The sequence below is a fragment of the Macaca nemestrina genome, chromosome 19 (assembly GCF_043159975.1).
Source record: "Macaca nemestrina isolate mMacNem1 chromosome 19, mMacNem.hap1, whole genome shotgun sequence".
NCBI lineage: Eukaryota > Metazoa > Chordata > Mammalia > Primates > Cercopithecidae > Macaca > Macaca nemestrina.
This window is the reverse complement of record NC_092143.1, coordinates 79,758,366-79,781,351: the sequence shown is the minus strand read 5'-3', so window position 1 is coordinate 79,781,351 and position 22,986 is coordinate 79,758,366. Positions and strand designations below refer to the sequence as shown.

The 22,986-nt window shown below is 37.6% G+C and overlaps 1 protein-coding gene across 9 annotated transcripts in view; it reads right to left on the bottom strand.

Moving 5' to 3' along the window:
- The window catches only part of LOC105478881 (ankyrin repeat domain 12), a 136,400-nt gene that overhangs the window by 31,983 nt on the left and 81,431 nt on the right, over positions 1-22,986 (bottom strand). Inside the window, exon 2 of one of the 9 annotated variants that reach the window (XM_011736605.2) lies at positions 7,308-7,387. The exons of the other annotated variants lie outside the window; for them this stretch is intronic. Coding sequence (XP_011734907.2) covers positions 7,308-7,371 — 64 coding nt within the window. The 5' untranslated portion in view covers positions 7,372-7,387. The remainder of the gene's footprint in view (positions 1-7,307; positions 7,388-22,986) is intronic. 9 annotated transcript variants of the gene reach the window in all.

The window sequence follows — 22,986 nt, the reverse complement described above, 5'->3', positions numbered from 1 at the left end:
GCAGGGAAGGAGAGGTACAGGGAGGCATAAGGGGAAAGAAGAAGTAGAGTGAACCAAGAAACTTATTTTCTTATATCTAATATTTCATGTATTAGTGTTTGGTGGAATTTATACTATTATTATAAAAGTACTAGTCATAATTGACAGTTATTTGTGTAACATATTTTCCAGTACTCCTTAAAAGGGAAAGGAAATGGAGTGGAGACAGCAAACAGGGGAGGGACACAATAATATCAACTTTGTTGCATTTGCTAACTACAATTTAATGCCAGTATATAATGTTTAAAAGTTTCTACAGCTAAGCAGAGAACTTTTCACTGAAAATAGGCCTTAGTAAAAGGTTAAAATGAATACTGTGTTTATGCAAATCTATAAATTGTCTCATTCATCTAAGTCTATCTTACATGTCTAGAATACCACTATGTAATGTTAATAATACATCTGTCATGACCATAAAGCTAGTAAGTGGCAGAGCTATGTCTTCAAATCCAAGTTTCTCTGACTCCAAAACTGGTACAACCATTGTGCTATGTTACCTCCTAATATAGGTAAGACAAAACTAAATATAGGTACCACAACTGTATAAACATCCAAAAAAATGATGCCATACTTTGTAACCTTTCCGTAAGTATTTGAATATTTTCTACTTCTATCTTGATGTCATGATTGAGTATACTGACAAAACAACCCTGCCACAAAAATCTAGGCTCTAGAACAAAGTATTATTTTAAAGGAGATTTACTATTATTGATTTACATAAGAGTTCAATTTATAAGTTTTAAATTAAGAAAACAAAATGCTATGAAACATACTCACCTGAGATTAAAATTGAATTTCAAATATGAATTTTGTGTTTGTCTATTCTTTACCTGATTCTGAGATATTCACAACTCAGGCATAAATATCTTGATTTACATATAAACTATTAATATAGTTTATAAAGAAAATAGTGATGCCTTGACCTTAAACAATTACAAACTAGTGATTATAAACTGGTCTTTTTATTTTTTTGACAGAGTCCAGCTCTGTTGCCCCAGCTGGAGCATGGTGGTGTGACCAGTGTCCACAGCTCACTGCAGCCTCAACCTCCTGGGCTCTCCCACCTCAGTTCCCTAAGTAGCTGGGACTGCATGTGTGCCCCACCACACTCACCTAATTTTTCTTTTCTTTCTTTTTTTTCTAGAAATGGGGTTTTGCCATGTTTCCCAGGCTGGTCTCGAACTCCTGGGCTCAAGTAATCTGCCTGCTTTGTCCTCCCAAAGTGCTGGGATCCCAGGTGTGAGCCACCACATCCGGCCAGGTATTCTTTTAACAGTAGAATTACTACTAAGAAAAACTGCCTTTACATTGGGAACGGTATTTGTTTATATGGCCTTTTTTATTCAGATGGGCTAAGTGCATAAAAAAGTCCTAAGGTATATTTTAGTGATTATTTTATTTTAAAATAACATTTATTGTGCTTCTGTTATAAAACTTCATGTCAGAAAGTCACAAAAACAGAGAGATGGGTAAAAGAAAATAAACGCTACCTATAAAATAATCTCACCACCCAGGAGAAACATTTTTAAGCTTATTTTAAAGTATTATGCTTGATTTTATCTGAATTTAATTAACTTGGAAATAATAAAGAGAACTTTTAAACCTTAGGCTTGTCCTCTTGGCCCTTTTAAATTATCTGATGTACGACTGTCATTTCAGAAAGCATGCTTACACTCCATGAGAAGTCCAAAATCATGCTATTATTTTAGCCTGCGTCATACTTACTGAAATTTTTGTCTCTTTTCTTGTTCGTCAGCACAAAATGCCATCATATCATCAACAGCATGACACAATGAACTCTCAGAATCAAAATCACACAATACAAGTACTAGGAACTACTCTTTTCTTGATAACATTCTTCACAAAGTTCTCTGAAATTTTGTTATAAAATACTTCAATTGCTTGTTGCTGTCATTCTGGAATTTTTTATCAAAATCTTGAGTTAGAGCTGGGCATGGTAGCACACATCTATAGTACTAGCTACTCAGGAGGCTTCAACAGGAGGATCTCTTGAGCCCATCAGTTCAAGACCAGCCTGAGCAATACAGCAAGACTTCATCTCAAAAGCAAACAAACAAACAAACAACAAACGGAGTTAAGCCTCCATGTCGTTTAGTTTTATATTTTGTGTCACTAAAACGCAGTATTTTTGAATAATTTTCCAGAAAAGGAATAGAAAGTATATCCAAGGATGTTTTTAGCCTTTTTACCTGATTGATGGTTGGCTGATGACAGCATTCTAGGTTTAAAATAACTCCCTTTGATCTAAAAGTCTGTCTGTCTTCAGTTAAGAGATACTTTCATTCATTCATTTTTTGAGATGGAATTTCGCTCTTGTTGTCCAGGCTAGAGTGCAGTGGTGCGATCTCGCCTCACTGTAACCTCCACCTCCTGGGTTCAAATGATTCTCCTGCCTCAGCCTCCCGAGTAGCTGAGATTACATGAGCCTGGCTAATTTTTCTTTGTATTTTTAGTAGAGACGGAAACCGGTTTCACCATGTTTGTCAGGCTGGTCTTGAACCCCTGATCTCAGGTGATCCACTCTCCTCAGCCTCCCCAAAGTGCTGGGATTATAGGCGTGAGCCACCGCACCTGGCTCAGGACACTTTCTTCAATTTAAAAAACTATCTTCTTTCTAATATTTGCATTTTGTAAGATAAATAATGTATGTTTTGTCCATTTTCTTAAAAAACCATTTCCTCATATTTCCAACATCTTTGTTTTCTACATGCTTCATATGTTATCAAATTAGATCTTCAGCAATGTCTAGTCTATTACTTAGTTCTCGATAGAATGTTTACTTTAGTAACCATGTATTATCTTGAATTCCAAGGACTTTCTTGGTCTCTGATTACCCTTTTTCACTGCAGCTTTTTGTTATGGTTGGTGGATCCACTGCCCTCTGTAACCTCCAAGGATACTCGTAACTTACCCTTCTGTTTCCTACATTATCTGTTTGAGGATCAACTGTTTTGTTTGTTCATGCTGTCCCTTCTTATCTGTAATCCACTTGATTTTCCTCAAATCTCTGGATTTCTTTTCATATTGATACAGGGAAAAATTCATTTTTCAGCGGTTTTGTGGAGAGTCTCCTCTGAGTGAGAGGCCTGTCAGTAGTGATCTCAGCTGAATCTGGTTCCCTGAACCAGCTGACTCTGAATTTCAGAGATTCTCTGGGGCATCACTGGGAGGAACATTTCACATCTGCAGCAGGACTCTGCCTCCTATTGAGTGGTTCCTTTGTTACACAAACAGCTCACTAACTAAAACTAATGTATTCAAGAATTATGTACATGTAACTGTTATTTATGTTGCCTAAACAAGTAACAGAAAAAAGCACCTGCACTTTGGGAAACAAGTCTTTACAGCTTTCACATCCCCAAACTGATGGAGCAAGGTAGCTTCGAGACAGGAAAATCAAGTACGAGGTAATTTTACATAGTCTCTTCTAAATTTCCATTTCTAAATCTCAATTTTCTAAAGGAAAGGTTATGAATTTTAATTCTACTTTACAAAAGAAAAGTAGTCACAAACATCTGTTCAGAGATAAGTATGCCAGAAAAGAACTTATTTTCGTTGTATTACTATAGTATTACATACTGGTAAGAGAATTACAGTCAGGACTTTAAGTGTGAGATGGGGAAGGAAGAGAATATAATCAATAGCTGAAAATACCTGTCTAAAAGCAAAATCTACATACAAAATAAAATCAAGTACCTAAGTCTAAAAGCAAAATCTACATACAAAATAAAATCAAGTACCACAGCACTCGATGTACTCCCCTCAATCATACAATGCCTTTCTACTAAATTGTAACACAGAATCTGATTCTATAATTAATCAAGAATTTTTCCTCTGAAAATAAGACTTGTATCACTACAAAAATTTTGATGTCGCTAAAGGAAACTGACAAAATTACCCAGTCTCAGCTCTTCCATCATAAATATATACATTACATGAAGGTCCTTTTAACCCATGGCTAGACAAAACATTTTTCTACAGACAGGATGAGATCACTAAAGCTGAACTCATTTTTTTTGTATGCATATATGATATTTTTAAGCCAAAGGTATTTTTTAGTGTTCTGCCCAAGTGTACCCTTTACGCAGAGTTTTAGTCTTAAATATTCAGCAATATCTCACTACTATAATTATGTGACAGACTCACTTTAAGTTGATAGGCACTGATAGAAATTCAGTTTATAAGGAAAACACATCGCTAATATTTTAAACAAAAAAACTATTAGCTTTGGTATCTGCAATAAATAACTACATTTTTTGGGCAAATACATTTGAAATTTGTCTACTATATTTACATGAACTTCAAAGAAAGATATTTAATAGTTTTATGTACCATAAAGTTTAAAGACTTACATTAATTTGCAGCCATCCAGAAAACACTGCAGCTGCAAGCACAATTTGCCATTTATTTTTCTGGTATGTCTGTGTGTGTGCGCGCGTGTGTATGTACACATATATATGTGTGCAAGTCAAAGATGTTTCGATTTATAGACACTGCTAAAAGTGATTTCTTACAGTGTATGTTAATTTACGTACTCGCAATTTCTTTCCTTTTTTCCTCTGCGTAACACTGACATATATTTTTCTTTTGGGGGAAAAAAAATATCTACCTGGAATTTAAAACTCTTAGGCTTTGGAGCTAGCCTGATATAATTCATTTACATTTGTATGTGTTCCGTTCGCTTAAGACAGAGGCAGAAGTTGGTGATATATACATTTAAAAAGTTTAAAAAACTAAGATTCAGAAATCTGTGTGTAAAGCACACCACATACGTTACAAAGCAGAGCAGGAAAAATAAAGCATGCAAAACACTTTAAGTGTTCATTAAAGAATACCTCATTGCCTATCATGCTCTATGCTCAGCCCTCTGCACATAATAGATACTTAAGTACCTAATTTTTCTAAGCACTCGTATCACAGGGATACGAGACAAAGGTGCTGAACACCAAACACGATGCTTGCTGCTATTCAACAGCCTCAGAAATAGGCTTAATCAGGGAGGTAGCTAATAGTCCTGGTTAAATAAAACAAGGTTCTTGGTTTACAAATGGATTGCAATTTTTTGTATGAAGCCTGAATTATTACCTAACACATACACTGGAAGCTACTAAGACGTCATTTAGAAAGGACAAAAATAAAATACTATTTACATTTTAACTACATGTTAAATGAAAAATATTGTATTCTAGGTATACTAATATGTAAACTACTCTATAAAATGCTCTATCAAGTCTAGATTCCCAATGATCAAATTTGTTGATATATGTATTTGGACATACTAAAAACACCCAATGTAACCTCTTCTTGTAGTCTTTATGCTTCTAGGTTAAAAAAATTTACTTTAAAACTTCCTAAGCTGACGCTTCTCCCGATTTATGGTTAACTGTTAACATCATATAATCCATTTGATAAAAAATTCTGGTATATTTTGACTTAAATAATTGGTTTTTTTTTTTGATCTCTTGATTTATTAACTATTAAAACTCCATGTAAGTATGTACCAATAGTTGTATTTTCATAGTTCCTGAAATATAAAACTGACGAAATAAGTTGTACAAATTACGACAATATATTTATAATAGTACAATTTACTGTTATAACACTGAGAAAAGTAGGCTTCAAAGGCCTGGTCATTTTTTTTTTTAAATTTTATGACACAGAAATGCACTCAGTAAACCAGTGGGTAACAACATATTACTGTAATTTCCAATCTCCTAATCTGTCTTCAGTAAGCTCGAAAAGTAGCTTGTCTATTTATTAATGAAGCATTTTCTTGATTAAGTTGAAGTATGCAAGTGAGGAACATTTATAGGAGCCGCTTAATAAACAAAACCAGTTTAGACAAAGTAAGGTAGAAAATGGTGACTAGCTCTTTTGACAGTGACTGGCATTTTAAACTTTGTTCATTAGACACTCTAAGTAATAAAACCAGTGTCTGGCAAAGTTGTTAACAAAATCTCTACTGGCAATTAATGAGTGTCAGAAAGTATGCGGGAGGGGTGTTATGTGACATAAGTTACCCACTTCTCCATTTCCACGATTATGGTTTATGAGCAAGATCTGGTTCTCTGAATATGACTGAGTTCTCGCACAGTAGCAAGAAGCAATCATTTGTAGCAAACACTATTGCTGGATAGAATTTCTATACAGGAAGGTAACATGGACTTAGACTAAGGGAAAACGGCAGAAGTTAGGGGAAAAAAGACTAAATAATTGGCCGGGCGTGGTGGCTGATGCCTGTAATCCCAGCACTGTGGGAGGCCGAGATGGGCGGATCACGAGGTCAGGAGATCGAGACCATCCTGGCTAACACGGTGAAACTCCGTCTCTACTAAAAAATACAAAAAACTAGCCGGGCGAGGTGGCGGGCGCCTGTAGTCCCAGCTACTAGGGAGGCTGAGGCAGGAGAATGGCATAAACCCGGGAGGTGGAGCTTGCAGTGAGCTGAGATCTGGCCACTGCACTCCAGCCTGGGCGACAGAGCGAGACTCCGTCTCAAAAAAAAAAAAAGACTAAATAATTATGTACATCTAAAAGTGCCAAACATTTATACACAAATAAGCTGTATTAACCAGGACATGTATTCCTGCAACAATATCATAAATGTCTGATATACATGATATAAAACTACTACTCAAAGTGTGGTTCATAAAGATAGGCCAATCTGCAAATTATTACTGACCCATCATAAAATAAGGAGCTGGTACCAAACATGGAAATCAATTATGTCACTAAGCACACTGCTTATTTTAGTGGACATTTTTTCCATAGTATTTTTTCCTTTCTAATGAAGGAAGCAATGCACTGACTGACATTCTGGCACAGGCTCCTTATCTTGAGGGCTGGTAACAAACAGTTAATGGAAAGGCTACTCTGAGTAGCACTGGCATAAAGCGCAATGACTAATGGAATAAACCGCATTTAGAATGCTACATACATGACACCCTCTTAGTTACTCCAAATTTATTAAGTTCTGAAATTCATAATTTTGGTTATTCTTTAACTTTCAACACTTAAAGTGTATCTGTCACATAGATGATGTGCTGTATTAGATTATGCTACTCGGCTTCATATATACAAACATCTATGGGCACTTATATGATTATACCCTCGTATGTTCTGAATTTAGATTGGATGAAGTTTGGTACAGTTAAATCTAATAAGGACCTCATGTAAATTAAGTAATAAATTTTGGGTATTTTCATCAGTCTTTTTCAGCAACTCCAAAATCTTTATATGATACTTACTGATGATTTTTGTATCATTCCTTGAGGGACTTTGACCAAGCAATAATTCAGGCACATTCACCATGTGGAAAATAAATATTCTGAAAAATCAATATATAGCTGATGAACACATGAAACAATCAAGATCAGTGAAAATCAAAAAGGTTCTAGAAGGTGTGTTCTGCACTAATTAAACATGTAAGTTCAAATAAAATACCTCCCTTCTTCTGTGGGAAAATTTGTTGCAGCACTTCTTTCTAAAAGCAAGTTTATAACAAAGCTGCTTTTCATAGCTACAATCTTCAGAAGTGACAGCAATTAAAAGAATTAGCTGATTTTTGGGATTTCTTAATATCCAGAGGGCAGCCAAATATATAATATTTAGAATAGCATAACAGTTAACATACCATATAAACATTTTTTACCTTTAAAATCTTATTTTCTTTCCTTGGAGACAGGGTCTCACTCTGTGTCGAGGTTGGAGTACAGTGGTGCAAACACAGCTCATGGCAGCCTTGACCTCCCAGGCTCAAGTGAACCTCCTACCTCAGCTCCATCCCGAACAGCTGGGACTCCAGGTGTGTGCCACCATGCCTGGCTAATTTTTTATTTTCTGTAAAAATGGGGTTTCACCACGTTGCCTGGGATGGTCTTGAACTCTTGGACTCAAGCGATTCATCCATCTCAGCCTCCCAAAGTGTTGGGATTACAGGCGTGAGCCACTGCATGCACCCAGTCTTAACATATTACTCTTACTTTCTCACGGAAGTTAATGCAATTCCAGCTATTATAATCTTTATTCCAGTTTAGATTGGACGAAAACGTTCAAAGGACTCTTGGCTTTTAGAGGGAAGATGGATTTACAAATATTTTGAAAGCTGAAATTGACAGGAGTTACTGGATTATGTTTTCTCCATTTTCTTAATCAGCTGTATCCTCAGTACTTAAGCAATGCCTAACCTATAATGAGTGCTCAAAAACAGATGTTGAGTAATTGAAAGAAGGAAAAGGAAGGAGTTTAGATGACTCTCGAGTGTATGACTTATATGTGCAGATGAATGACGTTACACTAATTAAGTGAGAAAAAAACACGAAGAGGAGTGTAATGGTGGGGGTATGCTGATTTTTGAGATTTAGCTGAGGAAATCCAGGTGGAAATATTCAGAGAGCCGCCAAATATGTAAGTTTGAAGCTTAAGAGAAATGTCTGAGACAGATGTATTGGCAAATCATTATATAAATGGCAGTAAAAACTCTAAGTGTGGGTGAAATTTATTTGAGAGAGTATGCACCATGAGAAGAGGGGTCCAGAAAGTAAAAATCTTGGGAAAACCAACACAGGGGTATTATGGAAAGGAAATGAGGATGCTATGAAGACCAGGAAAACCAACACAGGGGTGTTATGGAAAGGAAATGAGGAAGCTATGAAGACCAGAATCTAGGAGGAAACTGAGAAGGAAGAGTCTGGGGAGCTGGATGAAAGCCAAGTTTGTCCCAGGAACCAAGGCAAGAGAATTTTAGGAAGAATATGGTCAACGATGTCAAATTCTATAGAGAATTTCAAAGGATAAGGACTGAAATATGACTGTGGGATCTGGCAGTGACAGCAAGTGCAATCTCAGTAAAACTAGGTTCCATGCAGGAGAGTCAGTCAGTCTACAATGTACCTTAAAAAGCTTAGTTGTAAAGGGAAGGGCATAAATGATTAAACAGCGATGCAGGGCAGAAGAAGATTTTGCTGAGTCTTGTAAATATATGTGTAAAAAAATTATCAATGATTGTGTTCGACTGTACTTCGACCCTTCTATCCATCCAAATCATCATCTCCTCTGCCACTAGCTCCCTAAGACATGTCTCCTTAATGGCCTGGTACACACCCTTCCAGATTTTGCTCCATGCTAATAAAATTTTACACAAACATATGTACATAAACATACATACAGATTTTAAAAACAATTCATCTTACAAAAATGAGACATAACTGTTCTTGATTTTTTGAACTCAACAATACTTTATAAAAATGTCTTCAAGTAACCTTACAACTCCAAGCACGGCACTGACATGTTTTTTTCATGGTTGTGCCATAGTTTATGGTGAGGCTATACACTGATTTAATCAACCAATCCCTTAGTGATGGCTATTATGTTTTGCCCCTAAAAAGAATGTTATAACAAACATAAGATACTCCCACAAGTCTGACTGCTAGATCATGAAGCCTAAGTATTTTTAAGAGCATTTTTGTGATGGTAAATTTTTTACTTACACAAAAGTGAACAGAATGTTATAGAGACAATTTGTCTCAGCTCCACTGACCATCAATCTTTGACCAGTTCACACCTCCATTCGCCCCATCCCTGTATCATTTTGAAGATCTTGTTCATATCCTATCATTTCATTGATAGATATGTCAAGTATGTATCCCTAGGACTCCTGAGTTTTGTTAGCTGTTGTTAGCTCTTTTTCTAAAAGATGGTAAAATTTACATAACCTCCATTTTTACCCCTTTCCTTATTAGGTAACCATTTTATAAGTTGTTGGTTTATTCTCTCATTATTTCTTTTTTAAAAATGTGTAAGAAAATATATGTATTTATAGGCTTTTAAAATCTTTAAATGTTTGCAATTATCCTTTTACCCTGACAGATGAGTAATATCTCAGCCAGGGACAGGATTCTTATGTTGCAGTTCTTTTCTCTCAGTAGTCTATCTTCCACTATTGCAAATCTGAAGTTCAGTGCCAACCTGACAGTATTTCTTTGCCCATAACTTGTCACTTCACAGCTAAAGAATTTGGCCAGTGTATGTCAAGGGGTATGTATGTGTGTTTTCACCAAATCAATCTGAAGTCCACTGAACTTCAAAACTGATAGGCTTTTCTGGCTCAGAAAAATTTTCTTCTATTATTTGCATAAATATTATCTATCTTCCATCTGTTTTTCTCCTTTTTAAATTCCTATAAATATTATTCCCATTAGCTCTGTTATGTCTCCTGAATCTGTTCCTTAAGTCTTTTACCTTTTCTTTCATGATTCTCTTCCTATTTTTGCTCTACATTGTGAAGATTTATCTTACTTTATTTTTCCAGTCTAATAATAGAAGTCTCCAGTTGAATAATTTGAAGTCTCCACAGTGACCATCCCCCGTTTCATTGAGTTTTAAGCTCAGAAAAGTATTTTTATGCTGTACTTGAATTTTCTTAAGTGCCCATTTTTGTTGTTGTTTAAGCTGTTTCCTCTAGTAGTTTCACTTTGGTGGGTTAACATTCTGTTTGTTCAATTTTATCATTCTCTCACTTTTCTAGGCAATCTTGGAGGGTTGGTAAGCTCGTTTATTTTTACTGGATAGTGAAGAGGTGAAAATAGATATTAAAAGCAAAGTTGCCACCTTCACCATTTTTTCTATAGTTTTAGCTCCATTCATTATTTCCTTTAAATATCGATGTCAATCCTTTACCACTGCTATCTTTTTCTTCTTCATTCCCCACTTCCCCTGTCTCCTCTTCCTAAATTAGTTCCACTTTTGGACGGGTAGATAGTTTAGTGGAAGCCGTAATTGTTTCCTAAGCTAAACAAAAGAACTATCACTATTGCTGGTCTCTTCTCAAAAGCGTGGAAAACGTATCAGGCTTTTCCCTTAACATATAATCAAAACTTTCTCAGTACTTAAAAAAAAAAAAAAAGGGTCCCTCAATATCTAGATATTATATATGCCATTTATCTTACCTGAGTTTTCTATAAGATTTTCCCAGAGAAGAATAAATCAACTATTAAACACATACTTCTCAGTCTTGCCCATTAAAAGTCTGATGTGCCTTTTAAATCATTTTTATTTTTTTCTACATGGTCTTCTTCTGTTTCTTTTCCACACAAAATATCTGTTAAAGAACCAAGGCTGTTTGGCCTTCTCACAATCTGGAATTTGCTGATTGCATACTCTTGGTATAGTTCAACTTGCTCCGCTGAACTTGGCATTTCCTGCAAATTGGTAGCTGGATCCTAAGGATGAAGAGACTAAGGTTTGATCCCTTTGATAAGGCTATAGCAGGAGTACAGTATATTCTTTCATCAGGTGTGCAAGAATATAGTATATTCTTTTTCTCTTTAGTGTTAGCAAGTGTTGATATTCAATGCTTAGATATATTAACTATGGCAAAATAGTCATATTTTAACTTTTTTCTTTTTAGCTGGATTAATATTATAAAGATACTTCTCCTTACCTGTGACGAAATTATCCACTGACAGAGTTCATATAACGAAGGCAAGATAAAGGAATTTTTTCTCCTCCTATTCCACTTTTGTTTTCGTTAACAGACATGATCTTTCTATGTTGCCCAGGTTGGCCTCAAGGGATCTTCCCACCTCAGTATCCTAAGTAACTAAGACTTCAGTTATGCATCATTAGGCCTAGCTATTGGCCTGTTTTTTAAGATGACAAACTGGTTCTCTATCACCTTCTTGTGATGATGAATTAATTTTTAACTTATCATAAAGAACTAAGCAAGATGGCAGACTAGAGATAGCAGACACCCACCCTCTCCAGAGTGAGCTAAAATTACAAATAGGTAATCATATCTTGAATAGGTTATCTAGGAAGAGAACATTAAAGTCCAACAGAGAAGTCACAGGAAACACTTGAGGCAGAGAAGGGGAAGGAACCAAGCAGCCTACTTGTCTGAGATCTGCTGGTGGCCATGAGGGGCTCAATATTGGGGCAGGGGAAAGAGTACGTGAGAACTTTAGTAGTCCACAACCCCATCACAAACTGCTGCAATCTCAACCACAGGAGAGCTCCTCTACCCACACCAACCCTGAAACTAGTGTGGGCAGTGATTTGGAGACCCTGCACAAGCACTGCACCAGACAGGGAACTTGCACTGGGTCACTATCCCATCTCCCTGCCCCTGGTACCTAAGCAGCTGGAGTTGGGCACCACCGCGAGAGCCCAGCTGTCATGGGACTTCATCATGTGCTGGGAACCATAGCCCCCGTATCTCCACATCCCAGGAGCTTCCACTGACACTCTCCCAGTCTCTACCCAGAGGGCTAGAGTGGCACAGTGCTGGCTGGACCCAAAGATGCTATGGGGTTTCTGGTACTCTAACTCAATAGAGTATTCTCCAGGGAAATAATAATGCACTGTACCAAAAGGGAAGCCCGTGGGACAAAGGAAACTAAAGCACCAGCTTTCTAGAGCCCAGAGCTCCCTGCATACAGCTGTGAAAAGTGACCCCACCACCAGCAGTGGCACAAACTCTGTGCTCAGCCTTGTGGGATTGAGACCCCCCACCTCCTACTAGTGGAGCAGCTTCTGTGCCTGGGCTCACATGTAGAGTGGGACCCCTTCTCCCACTCCAAACACCAATGCAGGCACAGCTGCTGCTGCTACCACTGGATGTTGGGGGGAGCGAAACAGAGAGCTGCCTGTCTAGGCCTGTGAGTGGTGATTGTGCCCCTACTGGTGGCATGGCCTTTGTGCTGGGGCTTGTGTACGAAGGCTGTATTCCCTTCTCCATTCTGTGCAGCTCTGCTGAAGAGAGTGAGAGAGCCTGAGAGTTGTGTCTGGGGCTGTGCGGTGACCCTGCACCACAGCCATTGCCAACACCAGCATTCACTACTTAGAATCCAGGGGATCATCCCACCACTGGCACTGCCCATACCACACTGGGACCTGAGAACCTGCTCACCTGCCCAGCCCACTGTGCCGTTACTGGCATCTAAGCAAGCTACCTGGACGTCTAAGAACTGACCCACCTGGTCCTGCTAACACCAGTGCCAGAATATGCTAGGCTGGGGCTCAGAATAAGCCATGTTCAGCCCACCACTGCCACCACTGGGGCCAAAGACTGGCCCACCCGACATGTCTGTCCCTAGCAAAACTTCACCATAAACTCCACTAAGTGCACCCTAAACTACCAAGGAAATCACAGACACCAATGACACTGTTTACAGCCAAAGAAAATCATACAGCGTACACTGCACTATCATACGCACTCCGAACCAAAGCCAAAGGGCCCTATCAAACTAACACCATTGACACATCCTTGGGAAGAAGCTCTCCCCTATGAAAGCAAGTTCGAAAAGCTGGAAGAAGTACTATTACACCAGATACACAGGTATGAATGTAGGACACAGGAAACATGAAAAAAGAAGGAAACATGGGCCGGGCGCGGTGGCTCAAGCCTGTAATCCCAGCACTTTGGGAGGCCGAGACGGGTGGATCACGAGGTCAGGAGATCGAGACCATCCTGGCTAACACGGTGAAACCCCGTCTCTACTAAAACATACAAAAAATAGCCGGGCGAGGTGGCGGGCGCCTGTAGTCCCAGCTACTTGGGAGGCTGAGGCAGGAGAATGGCATAGACCCGGGAGGCGGAGCTTGCAGTGAGCTGAGATCCGGCCACTGTACTCCAGCCTGGGCGACAGAGCGAGACTCCGTCTCAAAAAAAAAAAAAAAAAAAAAAAAAAAAAGAAGGAAACATGTAATTCCCGATCAACAGATCCCAATCAAAAAGAAATTCAAGAAATCCTGGGGGGAAAATTTCAAAACCATGATACGAAGCAATCTCAGTGAGATATAAGAGAATTCCAAAGATAATACAAAGAAATCAGAAAAGCCATTCAAGAGAAGAATGAGAAACTTACCAGAAAGAGATCATAAAAAAGAACCAAACAAAAATTCTGGAACTGAAGAATTCCTTGAATGAAATACAAAATACACTAAAAAACTTCAACAACAGACTAGACCCAGCAGAAGAAACAATCTCAGAACTTGAAAACAGGTCTTGGCCAGGCACGGTGGCTCATACCTGTAATCCCAGCACTTTGGGAGGCCGAGGTGGATGGATCACTTGAGGCCAGAAGTTTGAGACCAGCCTGGTCAACATGGTGAAACCCCGGTCTCTTATAAAAATGCAAGAAAGTATCCAGGTGTGGTGGTGCACACCAGTAATCCCAGCTACTTGGGAGGCTGAGGCACAAGAATTGCCTGGACCTGGGAGGCAGAGGTTGCAGTGAGCTGAGATCACACCACTGCACCCCAACCTGGGCAACAGAGCCAGATTCTGTCTCAAACAACAACAACAAAAAATTAGGTCTTTTGAAACAACCCAGACAAAAATAAAGAAAGAAACAACAAAAAAAAGAATGAACAAAGTCTTTGTGATATATGGGATACTATAAGCAATCAAATATATGAATTACTGGTATCTCTAAAGGTGAGGTGAGAACAAAAGGGATGAAAAACCTATTTATCAAAATAGCAGATGAAAACTTCCCAAGTCTAGCAAGAGATTCAGACATCCAGATGCAGGAGGCCCAGTGATCCCCAATGCAAAAAGGTTTCCACACCACAGTATAGTCCAACTGTCTAAAGTCAGTAACAAAGAGAAAATTCTAAAACACTAAGAGAAAAGTATCCAGTCACCTACAGAGAGGCCTCCCTGCACCACCGTGAGACTAACAGCAGACTTCTCAGCAGAAACCTTATAGGCCAGGATATAATAGGAAAATAAGTACTGAAAGAAAGAAACTGTCACTCAAAGATACTACATCCAACAAAATTATCCTTCATAAACGAAGGAGAAATAGAATCTTCCCCAGACAAGTAAATACTGAGAATTCATCACCACTAGACCTGCCTTACCAGAGATGCTCAAGGGAGTCCTAAACCTGGCAGTGAAAGAACAACAGTTACTACCATGAAAACACCTGAAAATATAAAACTCACTGGTAAAGTAAATACACAAATGAGGAAGAGAAAATAATCAAATGGTAGTACCACAGAAAATCAGCAAACAATAAGGACAACCAAGACAAAAAGGAACAAAGAATAATACACAAAATAACCTGAAAACAACAATACAACAGAAACAAAACTTCACATATCAATAAAACTGAATGTAAATGGGTTAAATTCTCCACTTAATAGATACAGACTGGCTGAATGGGTAAAAAAACATGATCCAACTATATGTTGCCTATAAGAAATGCATTTTACCTGTGAGGACACATATAGATTGAAAATAAGGGGATGGAAAAAGATATTCCATGCATATGGAAACCAAAAGCAAGCAAGAGTAGTTATAATTATATTGGATAAAAAATATATATATTTTTTGAGATGGAGTCTTGCTCTGTTACCCAGGCTGGAGTGCAGTGGCACAATCTTGGCTCACTGCAACCTCCGCCTCCCAGGTTTGCACTATCCTCCTGCCTCAGCCTCCCGAGTAGCTGGGACTACAGGCGCCTCCCGCCACGCCAGGCTAATTTTTTGTATTTTTAGTAGAGATGGGGTTTCACCGTGTTAGCCAGGATGGTTTTGATCTCCTGACCTTGGGATCCACCCACCTGGGCCTTCCAAAGTGCTGGGATTACAGGCTTGAGCCACTACGCCCGGCTCGGATAAAATATCTTTAAGTATAAAAAAGTTTAAAAAAAGACAAAGAAAGTAATCATATAATGATAAAGAAATCATTACAGCAAGATAATATAACAATTCAAAATAATATACGCACCCAACACTGCAGCACCCAGATTTACAAAGCAAATACTCCTAGATACAAAGAAAGACTCCAACACAGTAGTAGTGGGGGACTTCAACACACCACTCTCAGCATTAGACAGATCATCCAGATAGAAAATAAACACTGGACTTACACTGGACTTCAGACGAAAGGACCTAACAGACACTTTCAGAACGTTTTATCCAACAACTGTAGAACATACATTCTCATCAGCACATGGAACATATATATGACTGACCATGTTAGGCCACAAAACAAGTCTCAACAAATTTTTAAAACTTGAAATCACACTGTATTCCACAATGGAATAAAACTAGAAATCAATACCAAGAGGAACTTTGGACACTACACAAATACACAAAAATTTAAAAATATGCTCATGAACGACCACTAGATAAATGAAGAAATTAGATGGAAATTAAAAAAATTCTTGAAACAAATGAAAGCAGAGGCTGGGCATGGTGGCTCATGCCTGTAATCCTAGCACTTTGTGAGGCCGAAGCGGGCTGATCACTTGAGGTCAGGAGTTCAAGACCATTCTGGCCAACATAGTGAAACCTCGTCTCCACTAAAATAAAAAAAAAATACAAAAATTAGCCAGGTGTGGAGGCACACATCTGTAGTCCCAGCTGCTTGGGAGGCTGAGGCAGAAGAATCTCTTGAGCCTGGGAGGCAATGGTTGCAATGAGCCGAGATCGTGCCACTGCACTCAAGCCTAGGCAACAGAGCTAGACTCTGTCTTGAAGAAGAAAAAAAAAAAAAGAAGAAGAAGAAAGTAGAAACACAACATACCAAAACCTGGGGACACAGCAAAAGCAATGCTAAAAAAAAGAGGTTTATAGCAATAAACACAAATAAATATTTCAAATAAACACTCTAGTGATACACACCTCAAGGTACTAAAAAAAGCAAACACAAACTAAACCTCAAGCTAGCAGAAGAAATAATAAAGACCACAGCAGAACTAAACAAAATACAGAGACTTTAAAAAATGTAAAGGATCTATGGAATGAAAAATCAGTTCTCTGAAAAGATAAACTGCTAACTAGACTAACCAAGAAGAGAGGAGATCCAAACAAAATCAGAAATAAAAAAGGGATATTACAACTGATATCACAGAAATACCAAAAATCACCAGAGACTATTATGAACTAAACACAACGAACTGAAAAACCTAGAGGAAACGGATACAGTCCTGGAAATATACAACCTGCCAAAATCAAACCAGAAAGTAATAGAAAATCTCAACAGACCAATTCAGTAATAAAAAGTCTCCTAACAAAGAAAAGCTGGGGACCAGATGGACTCACTGCAGAATTCTACCAAAGAATTACTACAAAGAAGTACAAAGAATTACCAATTAGTACAAAGAAGAACTAACACCAATCCTCCTGCAACTATTCCAAAAAACGGAAGAGGAGGGGATTCTCCCTAACTCATTCTACAAAACCAGCATCACCCTGATTCCAAAACCAGACAAGGACACACCAAAGAAAGAAAACTATAGGCCAACATCCCTGATGGGCCAACATCCCTGATGAACAAATGTAAAAATCCTCAACAAAATATTAGCAAACTGAATCCAATGGCACATCGAAAAGATAATATAACATGATCAAATGGAATTTATATCAGGGATGCAAGGATGGTTCAAAATATGCAAGTCAATAAACATCACACATCACATAAACAGAATGAAGGGCAAAAACCATATGATAATTTCAACACAAGCAGAAAACACATTTGACTAACAACTGATAATCAAATTCAGTAACGTTGCAGGATACAAAGTCAAAATACAAAAATCAGTAGCATTTTTATACACCAATAATGAAACAGCTGAAAAAGAAATCAAGAAGGCAATCTCATTTACAATAGCTATCAAAACAAAACAAAACAGAAATAACTTTAACCAAGGAGGTGGAAGTTCTCTACAAGAAAAACTACAAAATGCTGATGAAAGAAACTAAAGCAGACACAAACAAATGGAAAAACCTCCCATGCTCATGGATCCGAAGAATTAATGTCATTACAATGACCAGGCTGCCCAAAGCAGTCTACAGACTCAATGTAATCCCTATCAAAATATCAATGTCACTTTTCACAGAAATAGAAAAAACAATCCATAAACATGTATGGAAACAAAAAAGAGCCTGAAAAGCCAAAGCAATCCTGAGCATACAGAACAAAGCTGGAGGCATCACTTCAAAATATATTACAGGGACTGAGAGCACAGCATTAGTATAAAAATAGACACAGAGACCAATGAAACAGAATAAAGAACCCAGAAATAAATCTGCATATTTACAGCCAAATGATCTTTGATAAAGCCACCAACAACATATATTGAGGGAAGCACACTCTCTTCAATAAATAGTGTTGGGAAGACTGGATAACCACATGCAGAAGAATGAAACTGGATTCCTATTTCTCACCACATATAAAAGTCAACTCAAAATGAATTAAAGACTTAAATGTGAGACTCAAAATTATAAAACTAGTAGAAGAAAGCACATGGACAACTCTTTAGGACATTGGTCTAGGCAAAGATTTTAGAGCTAAGACCTCAAATGCACAGGAAACAAAAACAAAAGTAGGCAAACGGGGCTATCAAACTAAAAAGCTTCTCCATAACAAAAAGAATCAAGAGGGTGAAGAGACCTCTCGAATGGGAGAAAATATTTGCAAATTACTCATCTGACAACGGACTAATATCCAGAATATACAAGAAATTCAAGTATCTCAACAGTAAAGAAAACTCCAAATAACACCATTAAAAAATGGGCAAAGGACTTGAAGACATTTCTCAAAAAAGATATACAAATGGCTAATATATGAAAAAATTCTCGACCTCACTAATCATCAGGGAAAGGCATCAAAATCACAATGAGATAGCATCTCACCCCAGTTAGAATGGCTATTATCACAAAGACAAAAAATAACAGTTACTGGCGAGAGTGTGGAGAAAAGGGAACCTCTTTTACACAGTCAGTGGGAATGTAAATTAGTACAACTGCTATGGAAAACAGTTTGGAGAGTTCTCAGAAAACGAAAAATAGAATACAATCCAGCAATCCCACTATCAAGTATCTATCCAAAAGAAAGGAAATCAGTACATCAAAGGGATACCCGCACTTACACGTTTATCGCAGCACTGTTCCCGACAGCAAAGGTAAGGAATCAACCTAAATGCCCATCAATGGATGAATGGATAAAGAAAATGTGGTGCATATATACACTAGGAAGGAAACCAGTCACACAAAGGAATGAAATAATGTCATTTGCGGCAACATGGATGTCATTTGCGGCAACATGGATGGAGTTAGTGAAGTAAGTCAGGCACAGAAAGACAAATACAGCATGTTCTCTCACTCTTATGTGGAAGCTAAGAAACTTAAGCTCATGGACATAGAGACTAGAATGACAGATACCAGAGAATGGGAAGGGGATTAGTGGTGGAGAGTGGGGAAGCAGTGGATGTGGATACAAACATAGGGTTAGATGAAATAAGTTCTAATGTTTGATAGCAGATTAATGTGACTATACTTAGTAACAATATTATGTATATTTCAAAGTAACTAGAAGAGATGACTTGAAATGATACCAACACATAAAAATAACACTTAAGGTGATGGATACCCCAATTACCCTCCCCTGATCATTACACATTCTTTGCATGTAACAAACTCACATGTACCCCATAATATGCAAATTATTATATAGTGATAAAAGGGGGAAATCATCATTATAAACTCATGGGTTACAACATATTTGATGGGTTTCAAACCATGGCAATTTACACTGTTCTTGAAGCTCACACTGTCCCATCTTTGGTCAACACAAAACTGCTCCAAATTGTCTCCTAATACCTTTCGGTAAGATCTTATATTAGTCTTTGATAGCTTCCCTGAAACCTGCAATTTTAAGATATTCCAAGCTCAGATGTTTCCTGCCCCAGACCTGGAATCATCTTCTAAGAAATCTTGGTTTTCTTTTTGTAGAAAACATTTTTAGATCATAATCTGGGAGGTAGGAATGATAATTGCTATTTTAGTCATTCCTTTTAGTTATTTGTATATATATTTAATTTTATTCAGAAATAATTTCACACTCACAAAAAGTTAGAGAAATAAAAATACTGAATACTATATATCTGTAACCCAGATTTATCCAGTTAATGTTTTACCTCCTTGCTTTATAACTTGTTTTCTTTCTAGATATATATGTATATATATTACATATCTTCTTCTGAAGTATATGAGTGTAAATTAAATGCATCATGGCCCTAAACCATATATACTTTAGTACTTTCCTAAGTACTAAAGGAATGTCTTCAACTTATTATATAAGTCCTAAGACACAAGAATATTCTCTTATGTCAGCACAGTAGTCAACTTCATAAATTTACACTGATATGACACCAATCTACTGTATATTTCCTTGTTAAATGATCTAATAATGTTCGTTATAATCATTTTTCCCCTCCAGTACAGGATCCAGTCTAGGAGCAGGTACTGCCTTTAATTACCATCTTGGGAGATAATTTGGCATATTTCTACTGCCTTTATTGGTCTCTTATGATAACTGCCATTTCTTAATCTTTCATTACATAAAACTGGCTTTATTTTTTTTTAAAAAGAGCACTTCTCATGATGATGCATTCTCAGCTGTAATACTAATAAAGTGATGTTATATCCCTCTTAGGTATCCCATCTGGAGGCAGATATGGGCATATCTCCTTCCTTTGATCATGTACATAGAGATCACACAGTCTAGGTGCTGCTGGATTTCTCTACTATATAATCTATTTTTCCTCTACCCACCCTTTCTGATTTGAAAAGCGTATGTAAAACTCTACCTCCCAAGTTTATCAGCAATTAGTCATTACTGTCTAATCATGTTTACCATGATGGGTATAAAATGATCAGTGGAAGGGGCAGGAACTGACCAGGAAGGGGCATCAAGGAACTTTCAGGAGTGATGGAAATTTTTTTTTTTTTTTTGAGATGGAGCATCGCTCTTGTTGCCCAGACTGGAGTGTAATGGTGCGAACTCAGCTTACTGCAACTTCTCCCTCCCAGGTTTAAGTGATTTTCCTGCCTCAGCCTCCTGAGTAACTGGGACTACAGGCACGCACCACCACACCTGGCTAAATTTTTGTATTTTTAGTACAGATGGGCTTTCACCATGTTGCCCAGGCTGGTCTTGAACTCCTGGCCTCAGGTGATCCACCCACCTCAGGCTCTCAAAGTGCTGGGATTACAGGCGTGAGCCACCGTGCCCGGCCTTGGAAACAGTCTACATCTTGATGGTGCTGGATTATACAGGTGGAGGCATTTCAAAAACTCATATGTACATTATATTTAAGAATTATATCATGAATATTGCAAAAAAATTTAAACTCTAGTTAATGAAATGCACGCTTAAGTACTTAGGAATGTCTTCAACTTATTACAAAATGTATCAAAAAATAATATGGATTGATGGATAGCTATGTGATAGTGTAATAAAGGAAACCGAGCAAAAGGTTAACAACTGTTAAATGTAGTTAGTGGGTACAGGATGCTCATTATACAATTCTTGAGCTTTGCTACATGTTTGAATATTTTCGTAATAACATATGGGGATTTTTAAAAAAGTACTGTAAGTGGTTATGTTATAAAAAGCACAAATTTTAAGTGGGTAATCTGGGATAAATTTTCCTATGGCATCATATTTGGATTTCAAAAGTACTGAGTACCTAAGGTTGTGGACAGAGAAGTTAAGATGGAAAATCATTCGTGGCTAAAAGGTGGTTCTGGTGTTGATGAAAACATTGATTTCAAAATATGTGAACAGTTTTTACAAAATCATTTCAGGACACAGTACGGGGAAAATTAGTATTTCTACATTAATACATATGTTATCTCAAATGTATATATTTGAATACTTTTTTTTAAAGATAGTCAGGCTCTGTCAACCAGGCTGCAGTGCAGTGGCACGACCTCAGCTCCTTGCAACCTCCACCTCCTGAGCTCAAGCCATTCTCCCACCTCAGCCTCCTGAGTAGCTGGTACTACAGACACACGCCACCAGGCCTGGCTAATTTTTGTATTTTTTGTAGAGATGGGGCTTCACCCTGTTGCCCAGGATGGTCCTGAACTCCTGGGCTCAAGTGATCTGTCCGCCTCGACTTCCCAAAAGTGCTGGGATTACAGGCAGAAACCACCATACCTGGCCAAATAAATACTTTAAATAGATGACTATTTTATCCCTATATTGTTTATTTATTCAAATAGTTCACAAGCCTTTTGTGTTTTTAAATCTTTATTTCCATCTGTTGTCTCTTAATTACTAAAGAGGTGTTCTCTTTTTTTTTTTTGGAGGCAGGAGCTTGCTCTAATGCCCAGGCGAGTCTCAAACTCCTGGGTTCAGCTCCTGGAATAGCTGGAATTGCAGGCACATGCCACCATGCCTAGCCCACAAGACTTTTTAATTTTTTAATTCTTACTGGAGGAAAATGTAGATTATCTTTTATTTTGGTATATACGGTATATAGAAGAAACTTAACTATATCATTAGAAAAATTTACAAACACAATGACTACACAAGATACATAAACTTTAAAAATTATTTCTCTGCCCATTTTGGGACATTTAAGTCATTCTAACTTTTTATTACAAGCACTAATATGTTAACAGCTTTACACACATATATAGTCAGCACTTCTGGTTATATCTTTGCAGCACTTCTGGGTGTATGTTTTTGAATTTTTCACACTTATTAACAAACTGTTTTCCAGAAAGCACTCTCAACAACAGTGTATGATGCCAACTTCACTCCAAGCTCACCAACATCCGAATACTATTTTTTTTAAATCTTTACCAATTTTATAGGGCAGTTTTATTCAAGCACTTCTGAATGTTAAAATTACTGTGTTAAACTGAAGACTCTTCTGCAGTTTTCTAGTTGTAGTCTTCCCTTCTCAAAGTATCAGGATTTTGCTGGCTTAAAAAAAAGCTGCAGCTGTTTCTACTTTTATACCATTAGACCATTTAACAGTATGGCAACCTGAGTTTGCCTACACCTACCCCTCTCTCTGCCTTCCAATCTTTCTCCCTTCATATCCCTCTTTCTGTCTGTGTTACTGTCTGCTCTGTGTTGATCATTTTTAAATTTTTTTGGTAACATCTATATACAGT